This window comes from Ipomoea triloba, chromosome 1, assembly GCF_003576645.1.
Source record: "Ipomoea triloba cultivar NCNSP0323 chromosome 1, ASM357664v1".
NCBI classification, from domain to species: domain Eukaryota; kingdom Viridiplantae; phylum Streptophyta; class Magnoliopsida; order Solanales; family Convolvulaceae; genus Ipomoea; species Ipomoea triloba.
Window position 1 is genome coordinate 32150428 of NC_044916.1, and position 13943 is coordinate 32164370.

Consider the following 13943-nt stretch of genomic DNA (forward strand, 5'->3'; position numbering starts at 1 on the left):
CAAAAAAAAAAAAAAAAAAAGGGAGCACCATCCATCAAATTGTTAGCTTAGTATTTACAAAGTTTTAGTTTAATTCTTACCTTCTTAGTTAGGTAATAGCTATGAATTTTTATGTAAACAAAGCACAAAAAATTTTATTTAGTTATTTTTTCACACACACTAATTTCATTATACCATCACTAAAATATCATTTTAATTCTACTACGGTCCATTGTATAACAATTGAACAATTGACCAATTACCACTATACAGTAATTCCTAAATCACCATCACTAACTGGTCACTATTCAGTACTTCCAAAATTGGGTTTGGACAAGTTGAGGGACCATGTAAGAAGTTAACTCCAATAAATATTAAAGACATGAAATTTAATACTCCTTGACAAGTGCACTTGTTAGCAATGAAGTTCTGCTCAAGTCTTAACCATGTCCATGAAGGAAAACCCAGTATATAAAAAAACATGGCACAAAGATGCTCTTAAATTCATAATTTTGGCCTTCACATCTTCATGTAAGTAAATAAATTGTATTAGAGAATGAACAAGGAAAGTGGCCCATTGGGGCAGGGGTAGCACTACAAGAATACAAGAGGACAAATTTAGTGGATGCATGCTGCAATGATTTTGATTATTGGTGCAACTTTGGCAGATATTTGACAGATCAGTGATACTCTGGACAGTTTAGCTGTAAAGTGTAACCTAGCAAGAATATTAGTCCTTCTGCACTGGGCCACTGGGGTCACCATGAACACTTAGATTATAAATCTTGAACCTGGTGCTTTACCACCTCCCTCTGAATTTCCATCTGCAGGCACATAGAGAGAATGGTTTCAGTTAGATGGAAACATAAAATCCTACAATACCGAGAAACTCTATATTCTTTGATTTATGGGAAAAGATGCACGTTGGGTGAAGCCCGCATTGTGACCCTAGCCAACAAAGGATCACAAGGAGGTAAACCAACCTAATTTACCCATAATTGATTGGCTCAAACCAAGAAGGCCAATAGATAGCTCCCACCGGGAGTCAAACTTGGAACAAACGAGAAACCCCATATTTGAATGATGGAAAAAGGGAAAAATCATGTTTAGAGCATCTTGTCAAAAACAAATGCCTAAAACTTTCAGTTTCCTCATATTGAAAGCTAGTTTTTCCCTAATGTGTGATTGTGTGGTTACTAACCAGAGAAATTCTAAATTTTTTGAAGGAATGGAAAACTAGAGAAAGGAGAACAAAAAAGGCTTGTACATTTGTCCAATTTGAAAGCAGAGAATGAAAAATTGGAGAATTGAAGTAAATTAAACCATTCCAATAACACTCAGATAGCTAAAATTTTTTGGCAAATCACTCTGTGCTGAGATCTTCCAGGCAAAGCTTTTACAGTTTTTATGGTATGAACAATTCCTTGTTGAAATTTGTTAGGCAATTGATCGAGACAAGTTGGTCCAATAATAATACATGGAAAAGGTTTTCTCCACTGCCCTAAATCACTACAACAAACAACTTGAATAATGAGCTGTGATCTCATGCAACTTCCATCTCTCTATGGTCAGCATCACAATATTAAAAAACTAATTTGATTGAAATGGAAGAACAAAAGAGCACGCTCTAATACTCGATTACAAGCACTGCACTGAGAAGTTGAGCATGTACTCCTGTGATTCAAACCATCATGCAGACAGGCATGCAATATAATGTCTCAGATTTGAGAAACTACTATGCATAAGGGCATAACATACACACACAAAGAGTAGGATCCGGTTCAAAGACATTGGATTCAATTTTTTTTTTTTGAAATAAAAGCAGTAATACAGTCCACTATGGAGTAAATGTAGATTTACTCTGAGGGATTGAAAGTTCAAACAAAGCTTTGTGAATTGTATACGGAATCAGGGTTTACATTATATACGGGGAATGATTTGTGCAAGCCTCAAAAGAATTCCAGAATACAATTTGTATGATCAAATGCATACGAGATAACAGTTTAGCCGCGAGATCAAATTTAGAATGGAATAAAAGAGAAATGAGAAATTACCGACAGAACGGAAGGGAGGGGGATTAGAGGCGGCGGTGTCTTGATCACCGTAAATGGCTTTGAGCTTGGAAAGGGGGACGAGGGCTCGAGAGGAGACAGCCTCGGCCTCGGCCTCGGCGTAGAGCTGCTGCTTCCAGTCCCACATGGTCTTCCTCATTTCCTTGTTGGATTTAAGCAGAGCGTTCTTCTCCGCCTCCAACGCCTCGATATCCCACTGATGCTTCAACGACCTAGCACTCAGCGCCCCGAATACGCTCAACAGAAACACGTTCACCACCGTGTTGCTGCTCGCCACCCTGTTCACGGCGGTTATTGCCCTCTCCATTTCGGATTTCCTCTTTCCTTTCACCACCGTGAATCAGATGTGGGTTTTGATAGTCCCGCAAGGGTTTTGCTCGTGTCACCAAGTAATGGGTACCTACTTTCTGAGCATGAGATTACAATTTGTTTATTTATTAATAATTTTTTTTTAACGAAAATAAAAAGTTATAAAAACACCTAACTGGCTAACTACAAACATTATATTTTACTCCGTCATTTTGAATCAACATTTTATTTTTTTTGCCAGTTCATAGATTCATAAATAAATAATAGATGTTGCCCAACATAGTGACATGACTAGCTCAATTAGTTCGATCAGATACTTAAGGTATAAAAAAAAACAATAAATCTTGTAAAATAAAGTCTAGGAAACGGATAACAAAATACATGAGACATAATTTCAGAGTAAAGGAAGATTATGCCATGCGCACTTCGTGCCTTTTATTTTCACAGCTGCCTCATTGTTAACCTATCTAAGAAACAGCCATAAAGTCAGCATTATCAGTACAAATTACAAAATCATTGTTTACAGGGGCCTGTGAATCTGAGATTACAGATCAGTTGTTCTGTGCTGGCAACAATATGCCATCTTGATGTTACAACTTACAACAACAATTGTGTGGCCCTTCTCAAAAGAGAGCAGAATGAAGCAGCAGAGCAGATATATCCTCACGAAGAATTTCATAACGTAATCTCGAACATTTTGTCCTTGTGAATTAGTGTAATTGAAGAAGCATTCAAAGCTCATCCTGCAAGTGGCAAATGCTTAAATCATCATGAACAGTGTACAAATGTACGAAGTTGAGGTAAAAGGGTAACGTGAATATTACTCCGTATCATATTATGCATGTAATGTCTCTTTGTTTTGAATGTTGGGGTAAATGGAAAGATAGAAGCAGCATGCACTCATAGATGTATTGGTAGAGTTCAAAAATGGTTAGGATCAAGATAGGTAGAGGGGAGCAAGGAAAAACAAAAAAGATGGAACTGGAATACTGGATAGGTATAGGGCATGCAAAATTGGGTCATAAACTTGCAAGGAAACAGAAGTCAGAGAATGCAATCAAGACTCATCAAAGTCGCAAGAAATCATTTCTTTTTCTCAATTAATGCGCTCAAACTTTACTAGGAACTCAGATTACAATAATTTGCTACACGCGGAAGGAGTAGAGTCTACTTACATGGTAGTCATCCATATAATCTCGTGGATCATGCTGCAGGACAAGAGTCGAGTATCAGCAATCAAAATCTTACACAATTTAGTTTTAGGGGAAAATCATCATATCAAATACATGTAATAATGGCACATCACACCCGACACACAGAATAGCAAGGAACCTAATACACTGCTCTAAAATCACACCGACAATTAAGCACAATCCTTTAGGTTCTAATAGCCAAAACTAATTGCAGGTTGGGTGGGGAAGAAAATCAAGGATTTATCTCACAAGTTGGAGTATTTAAAATTTGCAATCAACAAGTATTGAGAATAAATGCGTGCTTGAACTAAGAGAACATATTAATCCAGCACCACTACAGCTTAGCTCCACAATGAATGTAGGCAGTATCACCGCCATGCACCATTGTACTCTATAAACCTTATTACAATAAATTGTATCAATAGTCTGTAAGCTGTTTTGAGTATAATGGCAGTCATGCCACTATTTACAGGTGCATTTGTTCAATCTTGTTAAAATATTGAAGTTGTGAAACACACCTAATAGACAGAACTAGTTAAAACTGCTAAACAAAGCATAACCATAGCTTAGACCAGAACAGTTTCAGAAAAGGTAGGACATAAAAAGCAGACTAATTTCTTGGCTCCTTTTCAAATATGATACAACTTGAAGATACCATTTGAACTACACTACTGAAGTAAAAATGCAAGCAAAACATAAAAGTTGCTATAATGCTCATGTATGCACACTGCAACACTCAATCCATATCAACAATATTATAAACAAACCATATGATGAAATCTACATTACATTTGGGGGAACCAGTTAATCCTATATTATTAGGAAAAAAACAAAAAAGAAGGAACGCTAAGAGTAAGGGAAGAAAAATCAGACAAGTGGTTGTTCTGAAGTGAAAATAACACAATTTCAGTTTACATTAGAAAACGTTATAGACAATTATGGAGAGAGAAAGAGGCAAAGAGCAAATAAGAAAGATACCCTTCTTCGACGCTTGTAGCGATGGTCCCTCTCTCTTCTCCTCTTCTCACCCTCTTCTCTTGCTCGCCTTGCTTCCTGCATACTTTATTATTCAGATACACTCGAGAAAATAGTGCTCAGAAAATTTGTTGTTCAAGGATTAAAATGAAAAATCATTAAGATATTCAGATGGTTGACTACCTCTTCTTCTTGAGCTTTTCTCACTTTCTCTGCCTCCTCAAATGCCTCCTTTTCAGCCTGAGGAATCAGCGTTTAACAAAAATAAATCAGATACCTCTATTTGATATAGGAAAAAAAATCCCAATAGAAATTCCTTACCTCCCTATTTTTGGCCCATATTTCATTCACAACTTCTTTTGCATACTGTGGGTCATCACATATCAAAATATTGTCGAACACTGAACCAGCTTTTACCTATAATTGGAACATCATTTAAGGTTTCGGTTATTACAGAGCAAGCAATCTAGCAGCCACCAAGAAAAAAGAAAAAGATTGGCATCAAATATTCACAAAGAGAAACAGCATGGTCATGATTATGATTTATGAAGCAAGAATTTAAAATCTAGAACTGATAATTGAAAATCTGTCATATAAACTCTTGTGGAATACAGTCACATATGTCACCTGCCAAACTTCAATGCCAACATATTTTATAGGCCTTAACACATAGAGGTCAGGATCATCTTCAAACTCTGCGCAGAAGAATACACACATTTAAAATTTTTCTTTTAGGTAATAAACCCTGCTCAGGGTGTTTGTTCTTAGGAGGTCATTTAAAGGTATTTCATGTTTTCTTCAAGTTATGTTAAATTAATAGGCCATTTTTCCATTCATGTTAATTTATTAGCCCCCCATAGCAATACAAATATATTAAATGAACAAAAAGGAAAAAGACAAGTGAAATTGCATTACATTCCAATTCTGGAACAAGGGAATTGGAACTTTTAAAATAAGAATGAGAAGTCAGCGCGAGAAAATTACTAATTTGAGCCTTTAAATAGCACAGGATATTATTATCAATTAGAATAGGCATTTATTATGAACTAATCACCATTGTTTTTGAAGTTTATTTATTTATTTAACTCAGGCACCCCCCATTGAATAGGACAGAGCAAGGGATTACACCTCACAAGTCTCAGGTGAATCCATTACTGCTTCTAAGCAGCTTTTATCAGACCCATGACAAATTAGAGTCTATACCATGACAGTAAGCCCACCTGGGTTATCAATCCATGGAGTCCTCCATTTGCCCTTGTAGTTTGGGTTCTTGATTTTCTATAACATCAACCAAATTGGGAGGTTAGCAAAAGCTTGAAAACAAGTAATCCATTCAATTGAAATTTAAATTCTGGTGTGAAAGCAGGGAATCAGGCAATTAAGGTGGGAGGTAGGGAGAGAGCACCTTGCGCTTCCAAGGCCCTTTATATGCTGGATTTGGCACCTTGCCTGGCTTCCAGGCTCCATCCTCTTCATCATCCCAATCAGCAGGCTATTGGAGAAAACAAAAAATCCATGCCACAGTTAAGGACTGTTTTTCCAATCTTATTCTGGTTATTAACAATCATCCAACTTATCGAAAGACTAAAGCAATGGCAGGAGTCACTCATTTCAGTATTAAAGCAATGTGAAATACAGCCACAGTTCCTCCCATTTCCAGCAGATTATTGTTAAGGGCATAGCAAACTATTAGCAAATATAGTCAAATATTTTAAAACTTCATTAAAGCTAGGGACTCTCAATTAATATATTTGTTTAGGGAGAGAAACCTGCTGGGAAGAAAATTTACATCTATGAACATTATTAAGAATACATATCATTAATAAAGGATGAGGAAGGAAAAAACACTGCAGACCTTTGTAGCCTTGGGATCAGGTATCTCTGGTGGAATTTTATCATATCCCTATAGCATAAGAAAGGTTATTAAAGAAAGATGATAATTCTAAAATATACATCACCATTATGCTAACAAAGAGAGGAGCCGAGATCTTATACCTCAGGTTTTTCATCATTTGGATCATCTATATACTCTCTGTCATCCCAATCTGCAGGCTGGAAAAAAGAAAGAAGAAATGCTCCATATTTATTGTTTTTAGATGAAGATCAAGAATGTATATCATTTATAGATTTTGATGCCCACTATTGCAACAAAATAATTCACTAAGAATGATATATTACAATACTATGGTTCTTAAGTTTTTAGTATCTATCTGCCAATTTTATGCAGGATTACAAGATAATAGAAATGGACAAGTGGCTAGTGAAAATGTGATAAACTGAGATAGTGAATCAAAGACAAAATGATAAACCTTTTTTGCATGGATGTCTTTGATCTTACGAGGAGGAAGGATATCCCAGTCTGTGTACAGGCTTCCAGACTCTCTCTCACGGTTATCAATAAGGATGCTATATGTTGCATCAGGCCTTATAATGAGTGTGTAAAAATGAGTTAACTTGTCTGTTTCACACGTTAAATCTTTTCTAATGGGATAATTCTGTCCCTGGTAGGATACTATAACATGGAGCTTTTTTGTCTGTGTGCCACAGATATCTGGTCCAAACATCAAACTGCACATAGACAATGACTGCAATAAGATGAACTTGCACAAGATAAGATGAATGATCATGGAAGACTTGTATTTGTATCTAATCAGTGCTCACATAATATAACAACTACCAAAGAGAGAGAAAGAGAAAACAAATATTGAAAAATGCAATCCAGAATACAAACCACAAACCTGTATGGTGTATCACCTCCAAATTTCTTTTGATTAACATAACCAGATAGAAGCTTGATATATCCACCACCACATTCAATGTCTTGTTCAAGCCTAATCGAATACTGGACCACTAGAGTTCTATTCTTATTGCTGAACTCCGGTATCTTTGCAGAAATCGCAAAATGCTTGGCATCACTGTGCGTTTGAATACCTGCAACAATTCAACAGATAACTGCTACGGTATCTCCATATCCAGGAACACAGTATAAACCTAATTCAATACATAATCAAATCAGAGCTTGTTCACAAGTTGCAATCACACGCACAAACTGAATACAACGTAATTAAGTAAACACCTCTTTAATTCCAACTGATAGTCTGATACTGAGCAACCTTAGCTTGATCTAATAAGCAACTTCACCGAAAATGTTGAAACCGTAGAAGATTGTATACCTTTGTCGTCAGGGTCACCGGGCCACTTGCCGGCAGTATGCTTGAACGTTCCAGCTTTGCCTTCACTCCTCTTCCAATCCGACATCACCCATCTCCCTCTCCACCCATCTTCCATTTCCCAAATGAATACATACATACAGACAAGATAATAAAACCAGCCAGAATATCAGCTACAAAGTTGAAATTCAAAAGAATAAAATAAACATAAATGATAATCACCATCAAAGCGTTCTTCGAAGAAGATTTCGGAAACAGCTGAGTGAATGATGAGGAACAGAAACAAAAGCTTAAAATGATAATGGCAAGAAGTTTCCATTTAAGAAATAAAAGAAGAATCTCCTCGCGCTAAAGCAGAAAGCTGCATTCAATTGACTTATACTACACCGCTATCCTCCGATGATTTTTTTTTTTTTTTAATATTTGCGTTTCTTTCTTCTGGTGGAATGATGCTTCATGTGCAATAGGACTTTCTAGAAATGTCAAGGAAATATATTCAAATTCTTAGCGGGTATTTTTTATGCAGCAGTAAAGTAGTAAAATAAGTCATTCAACTACCCATCAAATTGCCAAGGACCTTGTGGTCCAGTGGCATCAAACCCTTCCCTTTATACGGGAGTTGTGGGTTCGAGCTTCAGTATACTAACTCTTGTGCTTCAATACTACTTGAGAAAGTAGTTATGAGCAGAAAACTACACATCCAATTATAATTAGATATGTGAACAAGGCAGATTAATGTAATTAGTTAGTTAATTACACTTAAAATGACTTATTTCTAGCTGACGTGTTGGTTTTTTATTTAAAAATAATTTTTAAATTTTATTTTAATAATTTTAAATAAAATAATTATTTTGATTTTTTTAAAACGTTGATTCTTTTCCGGCCAACTGTGTTTTTATTGAAGAAAATTATAATTCGTAATTGTTTCCTATACAGAACAATAATGATTATTTGACAATGTAATATTGTGATTATCAAGTCAATTATGATCAATTTGACTGAGCTATCCATTTGTTCTATAATTTAAAATCAACATAAGTATTTTTTTTATTTTTTATTTTACAAACTATGGCCTATTATGAGCTTTGTTGAAATAGTTACTTATTTGTAATAATATTATAATGTAGTTTGATAAATGAATATTTTAGGAAAATTTTATCTATTTTAAAAAAAAATCAAGTATGATTAATCTGGTAATAAAATTTATATTTTTATATTACACTTAGGCCTGAAATCCCTGAATGTCATATCAAATTGAAAAAATGTGTTGTCTTAGCTACAATTTAAAAGCAATTGGGTATATACAGAATTGAATAATATGCTTTTATCTCAACTAAAATTTAAATTGTTAATAAAATTGCACATTTATTATTTATATATATTATGTTCAACACTCTGGGCATTTCACAAGGGCACAACAAGAAATCATGGCATACAAAAATGGTGTAAATTAAGCAATTAATCTCACTGCAGCAACAAATCCAGAATCACAACACAAGGAGAGGCCATTTTACCTCTTCTACACAGTTTTTCTCTTGTGTATAGTTTAAGAATCAAATATAGTTGTTTGTAAAGGAAACAAAAACAGATGATTAACAACAATGGCTACTCTGACATTCCCACAAACCTGCATTCAAGTTTATATATACATTTCCTGAACCTGTATGTTCCCCTCTGACCACCTAGCCGCTTAAGGGCATCGCTATTCATGCACACTTTTATACGGGCAAGCAAACTCGAGTATAGACGTATGAACATATGCAACGGAATGAAATTTTATCTTCTCGCTTTGGTTTCTGGTGTTGGTGATGGCTGCGACCCAGCACCGAGTGCTGCTGCAGCTGATTCCACGTGTGTAAGCAGGTACTCGTATATCTTCTTTCGTATCCTATCGATGGTTTCGGAGGAGATGTGGGTTGTTGTTGTTGTTGTTTCGTCGTTGTCCTCATCGTCCTTGCTAGCCCCAATCTCGTCCAGCCAGTCGTTCACGCTCTTCAGCTGAGTGAGCATGCCCGCTATTTGGCCGTTGTCGGATAGGGCCGAGGCGTCCACATCGGCATCTAGAAACTTCTCCACGAATCCTAAGAACCAATCTTGGGACTCGACTCGCAGCATCTCAGCCAGGTCCACTGCCTCGTCAAGGCCATCCCCTCTCGCCCATTCTTTTGGAGGCAAGGCTTTCGGTTTCTGACCCACCGCTAACCCATCTGCTTGCCTACGTTGAGTTCCTGGAGGGGCGTTCTTGGAACTGACTGACTGGCGGGATTTTGCTTGTGGTTTCGCAGCTGAACTTTTACCGGTGTTCCCGAGGACTAATACGGGTTGATTCCCGAGGACGGAGTTCGGGCTTGGAGCGGGAGCTGAAGTGGCATTTTGACCAGAGGTCGCTTGCTTGCTGTACACCGAGAAGGACGACAGATTGGTAACTAACGCAGCATTGACCCATGAAGCTGCCTGTTTGCATCTCTCTGACACTACCTTTTCCGCTTCTTCAGAAGGAGGCTTTTCTTCCTGATCTGACGAGGACCCTGCCGTGGCAGTCTTGGCAATAGCATCAGCAACCTGCCGAGCGTTACTCAAACTAGAATGTAGGGCCAAGAACTGTTCTACTGCAGGCTGCGGGTTATCTTCACTTGCAGAAGAGCTCAGTTCAGAATACGTGCTGCCACAATGTAATAATACCGTAAGAGATTGAAAATTGCAAGCCACTCGGGACAAGGAAATAATCTCAAAAGAAACGAATTGTTTTCCAATTTGGCATAGGGCATAATAAATCACGGCAATGGCCAGCATGGAACATGGAACAGAGAAATTTCTATGTACTCGAGCATAATACATTTCACAAGGCAAAGAAACGTTAAAAAAATGTACAATCAAACCCAATCTTAATATATCAAACCTGTTAAAATAATGTGAATAAAATGCTTGAGTGAACCATGAACTAGTAATATGTCAGCAAGTGAAATGATTTCGAATTGAAAAGTTCGCTCCTTTTGGCAGTCCCATGTTAGAAAGCAGATACCTTAAACATCTGAGCAAACTTTCGGCAACTGAAGCCTCTTGTATTGCCTCAATTGCTGCCATCTGAGCTGCATCTCTGTGCTTCAGAACTTCCTGTAATATTTAGGTACAAAGTTCATTAATTATTATAATGTGCATATATGTGTGTTACGCAAAAACAGTATTTCATAACTCAAGTGCACGATTACTCCTAGTAATGGCAAAACGAAAGTGCTGCAACACTCCCCTCTTCCTAGTACCCTATGCTCAATCAGAAGCTTATAAGTTATAACCCAACGAAAAAAGCAATAATGATTTGCGATATATATATATATATATATATATATATATTTTTTTTTTTTTTTTTTTTTTTTCTGGAATCTAGAGGGCAAAGAGAGGCTGTAGATTAAGAAACCAAAATGGGAATAAAGCTCAAAGGCTCGGTTAGAAGATGGGAAAATATAAATGAATAGAACAAATAGATACAGTACTACCTTTCCAAGCTTTGCAAGAGAAGACGGCAGTGGAGACCAGGAAACACTTCCATCTGTCAATCTCCTGTTATTGATGGAAACTTTGACCAAATTTCCGGGCAATCCATTGTTGACCTCCCCACTTGACTTCTTCCCAGAAGAAGTTTTTAGCTTGCTGGACTTCTCCACATCAACAGGATCTCCATTCGTAGAAATCCTTTTAGTAGATGTATGTCCCTTACTTTCCTCCTTGGATGATTTTACAGAAATTTCCTTACTTTCTTCCCTAGATGACATCCTTTCACTCGTTGATTTTCTTGGAGTCTGCATCAGATGGAATAATTATATGCAGAGTACTAGTAGTGTGGCTGACTACTAAGAAAGGGGTAACTTTTTTAGTTTTTTCGAATCAGACTTAAATCTTTAGTAACTACAGAGTAATACCCAATAAAATATTATACTATCCCCTCTTGCATATGGCAGGAAAACTTCATTAGAAAATGGAAATTAATCGGTTTAAAGAAATGCCACAAACTCATAGATATAAGAGTTTCGACCACAATCCACTAATTTTGGGAATAAAGGATGGAATTCTTGTAGACAAAAAAATATGCTTCTGGCATGGGAATATGGGATAAGTTCATGTTAACCTAAACCAAAATGAAAACGCATTTCTTTTGAAGATTAACAAATTACTATAAAGGCTGCATAGCAAGTGACTCACCGAAGTACTCCGAGCTTCAGGCTTCAAGTCACGTCTGATAGCCTTCAATCTGGGACTTTCTCTACCCTTGACATCCATGTTCCCTTCCCAACTCTTTCTCAAGGCCTTAGGCCCCAACTCAATCACTTGAACAATATTCTTTGCAGAATTCCCACTTACCGCCCTTTTTGTTGTTGGACTTGTCCCACGAATTGAACTCGACTTCTCTCCCAACCCAGGCTTTACAGTTGCCTTCTCCAACCTCTCCAATCCCTTGATTTTCGCCTGCTGCTTAACCCCGTTTGCAAACTTTTCAAAAGAATTCGGTAACGAGTAACAACTTGTTGGAGACGAAGGTATTGATTTCGAGCTAGATGATTTCGACTTCACCAACATCTCCTTCTTGTCAACTAAATTCAGTGTGAGCTTGGACAATTGAGACTTGGATTTAGTCAGCACAGGTGTTCTCTTTTCGGTTTTCTCCTCTTTGGCACTACCATTCAACCTCAAAACACCAGATTTACTATCCTTCCCTCCAACATGATTGTGGCTCACCATTGATTGAGATTTAGATTTCGATTTCGATCCCGGGGACAAATTGGCATTGCCATTGAGGAAACCTAAAGATTTAGTGGCAACTATATCCTCAGGGGTGCCAACACAAGGGTGTCTCCCTGGGACAGGCCTAACCCCCCTAAGAATAGGCACAGGAGAGGCAGCTTCAAGTCTCTCAACATGTATGAACTGACCCAATTGAATCTTATCACTGAGGATGAGATCATCATGTTCATCAGGCAAAGAGACATAAGTGGCATGAGAGGAATCTGATACCTTTAAATAGAAGCCTTGGTTAGGGAAAAGCTCCCCCCCAGCCAGTGCAGGAACAATGCTCACCACTTGCAACAGAGATGACCTATGCTCCCCTGCAACTTTCACATCTGTGTTCATATGCTGAAGCAGCTTCAGAAGAACCCCAGGCACCAGAGTAGCCATTCTTGAAACCACCCCTCAACAAATGAATCAAACCACAAGATTTCAAATGGGAGCAACACAAATCTTGCAAAAAGGGGATTTGGAAGGGGAAATTTTCACGCCCAATGCCCTATTATGAAAAAAGGGTCACATCCATGGATTCCTAAACAGAAAGGCCTCACATTTCATACCCTATAAAAATTCAATAATGCAAGTACAACTCAAACAGGCCAAAGAAAGTCACAATTTTTTTAAGCTCCCAACAGTGTTTTTATTTTATTTTTAAAAAAACAAAATACAAGAATACAAAACAACAGTAACCCTATTCAGATTTGCTACCAAATCAAACTAAACCAGCACATGATCCGGGCAGAAAGATTCAACCTTTGGGCAATATTACTGGTCAACGATGGCAAGGAGAAAGAAAAGGAGAAGACCCAACAATCCAAAAGGACTAAAACTCATGGAGGCTCTGCATTTATACACTTGTGAGCAAAATAGAGGGGGAGAAAAAAACAGTGTATCTGCAAAATCCCAGATTGAACAAGTAAAAAATAAATTTAAAAAAGAATAAATATCTGCAATGATTAATGCTTATAGATGACTAGGTGAGAACAAAAGGAAGAAGGTGTAATATTGGCATTGACAGCCCTGGAAAAATGGGAAATTTCAGTGGGGGTGAAAGGGGAAGTATATGATTTAGGGATAGAGATGGGCAGAGGAGACTTGGAGAAGTGTCCAAAGGGAAGTGGGTTCTCAACATGGGAGGTCCTCAAAATTAGCAAGGAGTGTGTTTGTGAAACAATAAAATAAATTTTATATTTAAAAAAAAAAACATAATTGATGCCAGACTAGAAACAATTCACTTCCATCATTGTTATATACATTAGCTTAGCTCACACATATGCCAGTCTGCTCAAACATTGTTTCTCTTTCTTTTGATAAATAATGATTCATTGTGCTTAGTCTGGCCACACCATTACCGCTTTTGCCATCTCATTGGGAAAATCTCCTGTTTTTCTTTTAGAAAAATGAAAGCATAGAAGTGATTTATTTGAATGTTTCTATAATTTGAAAAATAAAGAATGGATGAAAAA

The 13943-nt window shown here is 37.1% G+C and overlaps 4 protein-coding genes across 5 annotated transcripts in view; all 4 read right to left on the reverse strand.

Annotated features, from left to right (window-relative positions):
* The window catches only part of LOC116025859 (3beta-hydroxysteroid-dehydrogenase/decarboxylase-like), a 21819-nt gene extending 19848 nt beyond the window's left edge, over window positions 1-1971 (reverse strand). The window contains exon 1 of one of the 2 annotated variants that reach the window (XM_031267232.1): window positions 1340-1971. The gene's annotated coding sequence lies outside the window, so the exon portion shown is untranslated. The remainder of the gene's footprint in view (window positions 1-1339) is intronic. The other variant, XM_031267238.1, reaches the window with a different exon arrangement.
* LOC116025883 lies at window positions 433-2447 on the reverse strand. The gene is made up of 2 exons (XM_031267261.1): window positions 2034-2447; window positions 433-803 (listed from the first exon to the last, which is right to left on the reverse strand). The coding sequence occupies exons 1-2, from the start codon at window positions 2356-2358 to the stop codon at window positions 751-753; spliced, it is 378 nt and encodes a 125-aa protein (XP_031123121.1). The 5' UTR covers window positions 2359-2447; the 3' UTR covers window positions 433-750.
* Window positions 2448-2730: 283 nt separating this feature from the next.
* Window positions 2731-8120, reverse strand: LOC116014761 (calreticulin-3-like). Its single transcript, XM_031254712.1, has 14 exons — window positions 7921-8120; window positions 7702-7809; window positions 7267-7459; window positions 6838-7096; window positions 6524-6580; window positions 6384-6431; window positions 5934-6020; window positions 5749-5806; window positions 5156-5223; window positions 4850-4945; window positions 4712-4768; window positions 4532-4606; window positions 3536-3568; window positions 2731-3103 (listed from the first exon to the last, which is right to left on the reverse strand). Exons 1-14 carry the CDS (start codon window positions 8015-8017, stop codon window positions 3092-3094), a joined length of 1248 nt encoding a protein of 415 aa, XP_031110572.1. The 5' UTR covers window positions 8018-8120; the 3' UTR covers window positions 2731-3091.
* A 1006-nt stretch (window positions 8121-9126) lies between these two features.
* LOC116014754 lies at window positions 9127-13597 on the reverse strand. Its single transcript, XM_031254703.1, has 4 exons — window positions 11896-13597; window positions 11193-11495; window positions 10721-10812; window positions 9127-10360 (listed from the first exon to the last, which is right to left on the reverse strand). The coding sequence occupies exons 1-4, from the start codon at window positions 12865-12867 to the stop codon at window positions 9475-9477; spliced, it is 2253 nt and encodes a 750-aa protein (XP_031110563.1). The 5' UTR covers window positions 12868-13597; the 3' UTR covers window positions 9127-9474.
* Between the last annotated feature and the right edge of the window lie 346 nt (window positions 13598-13943).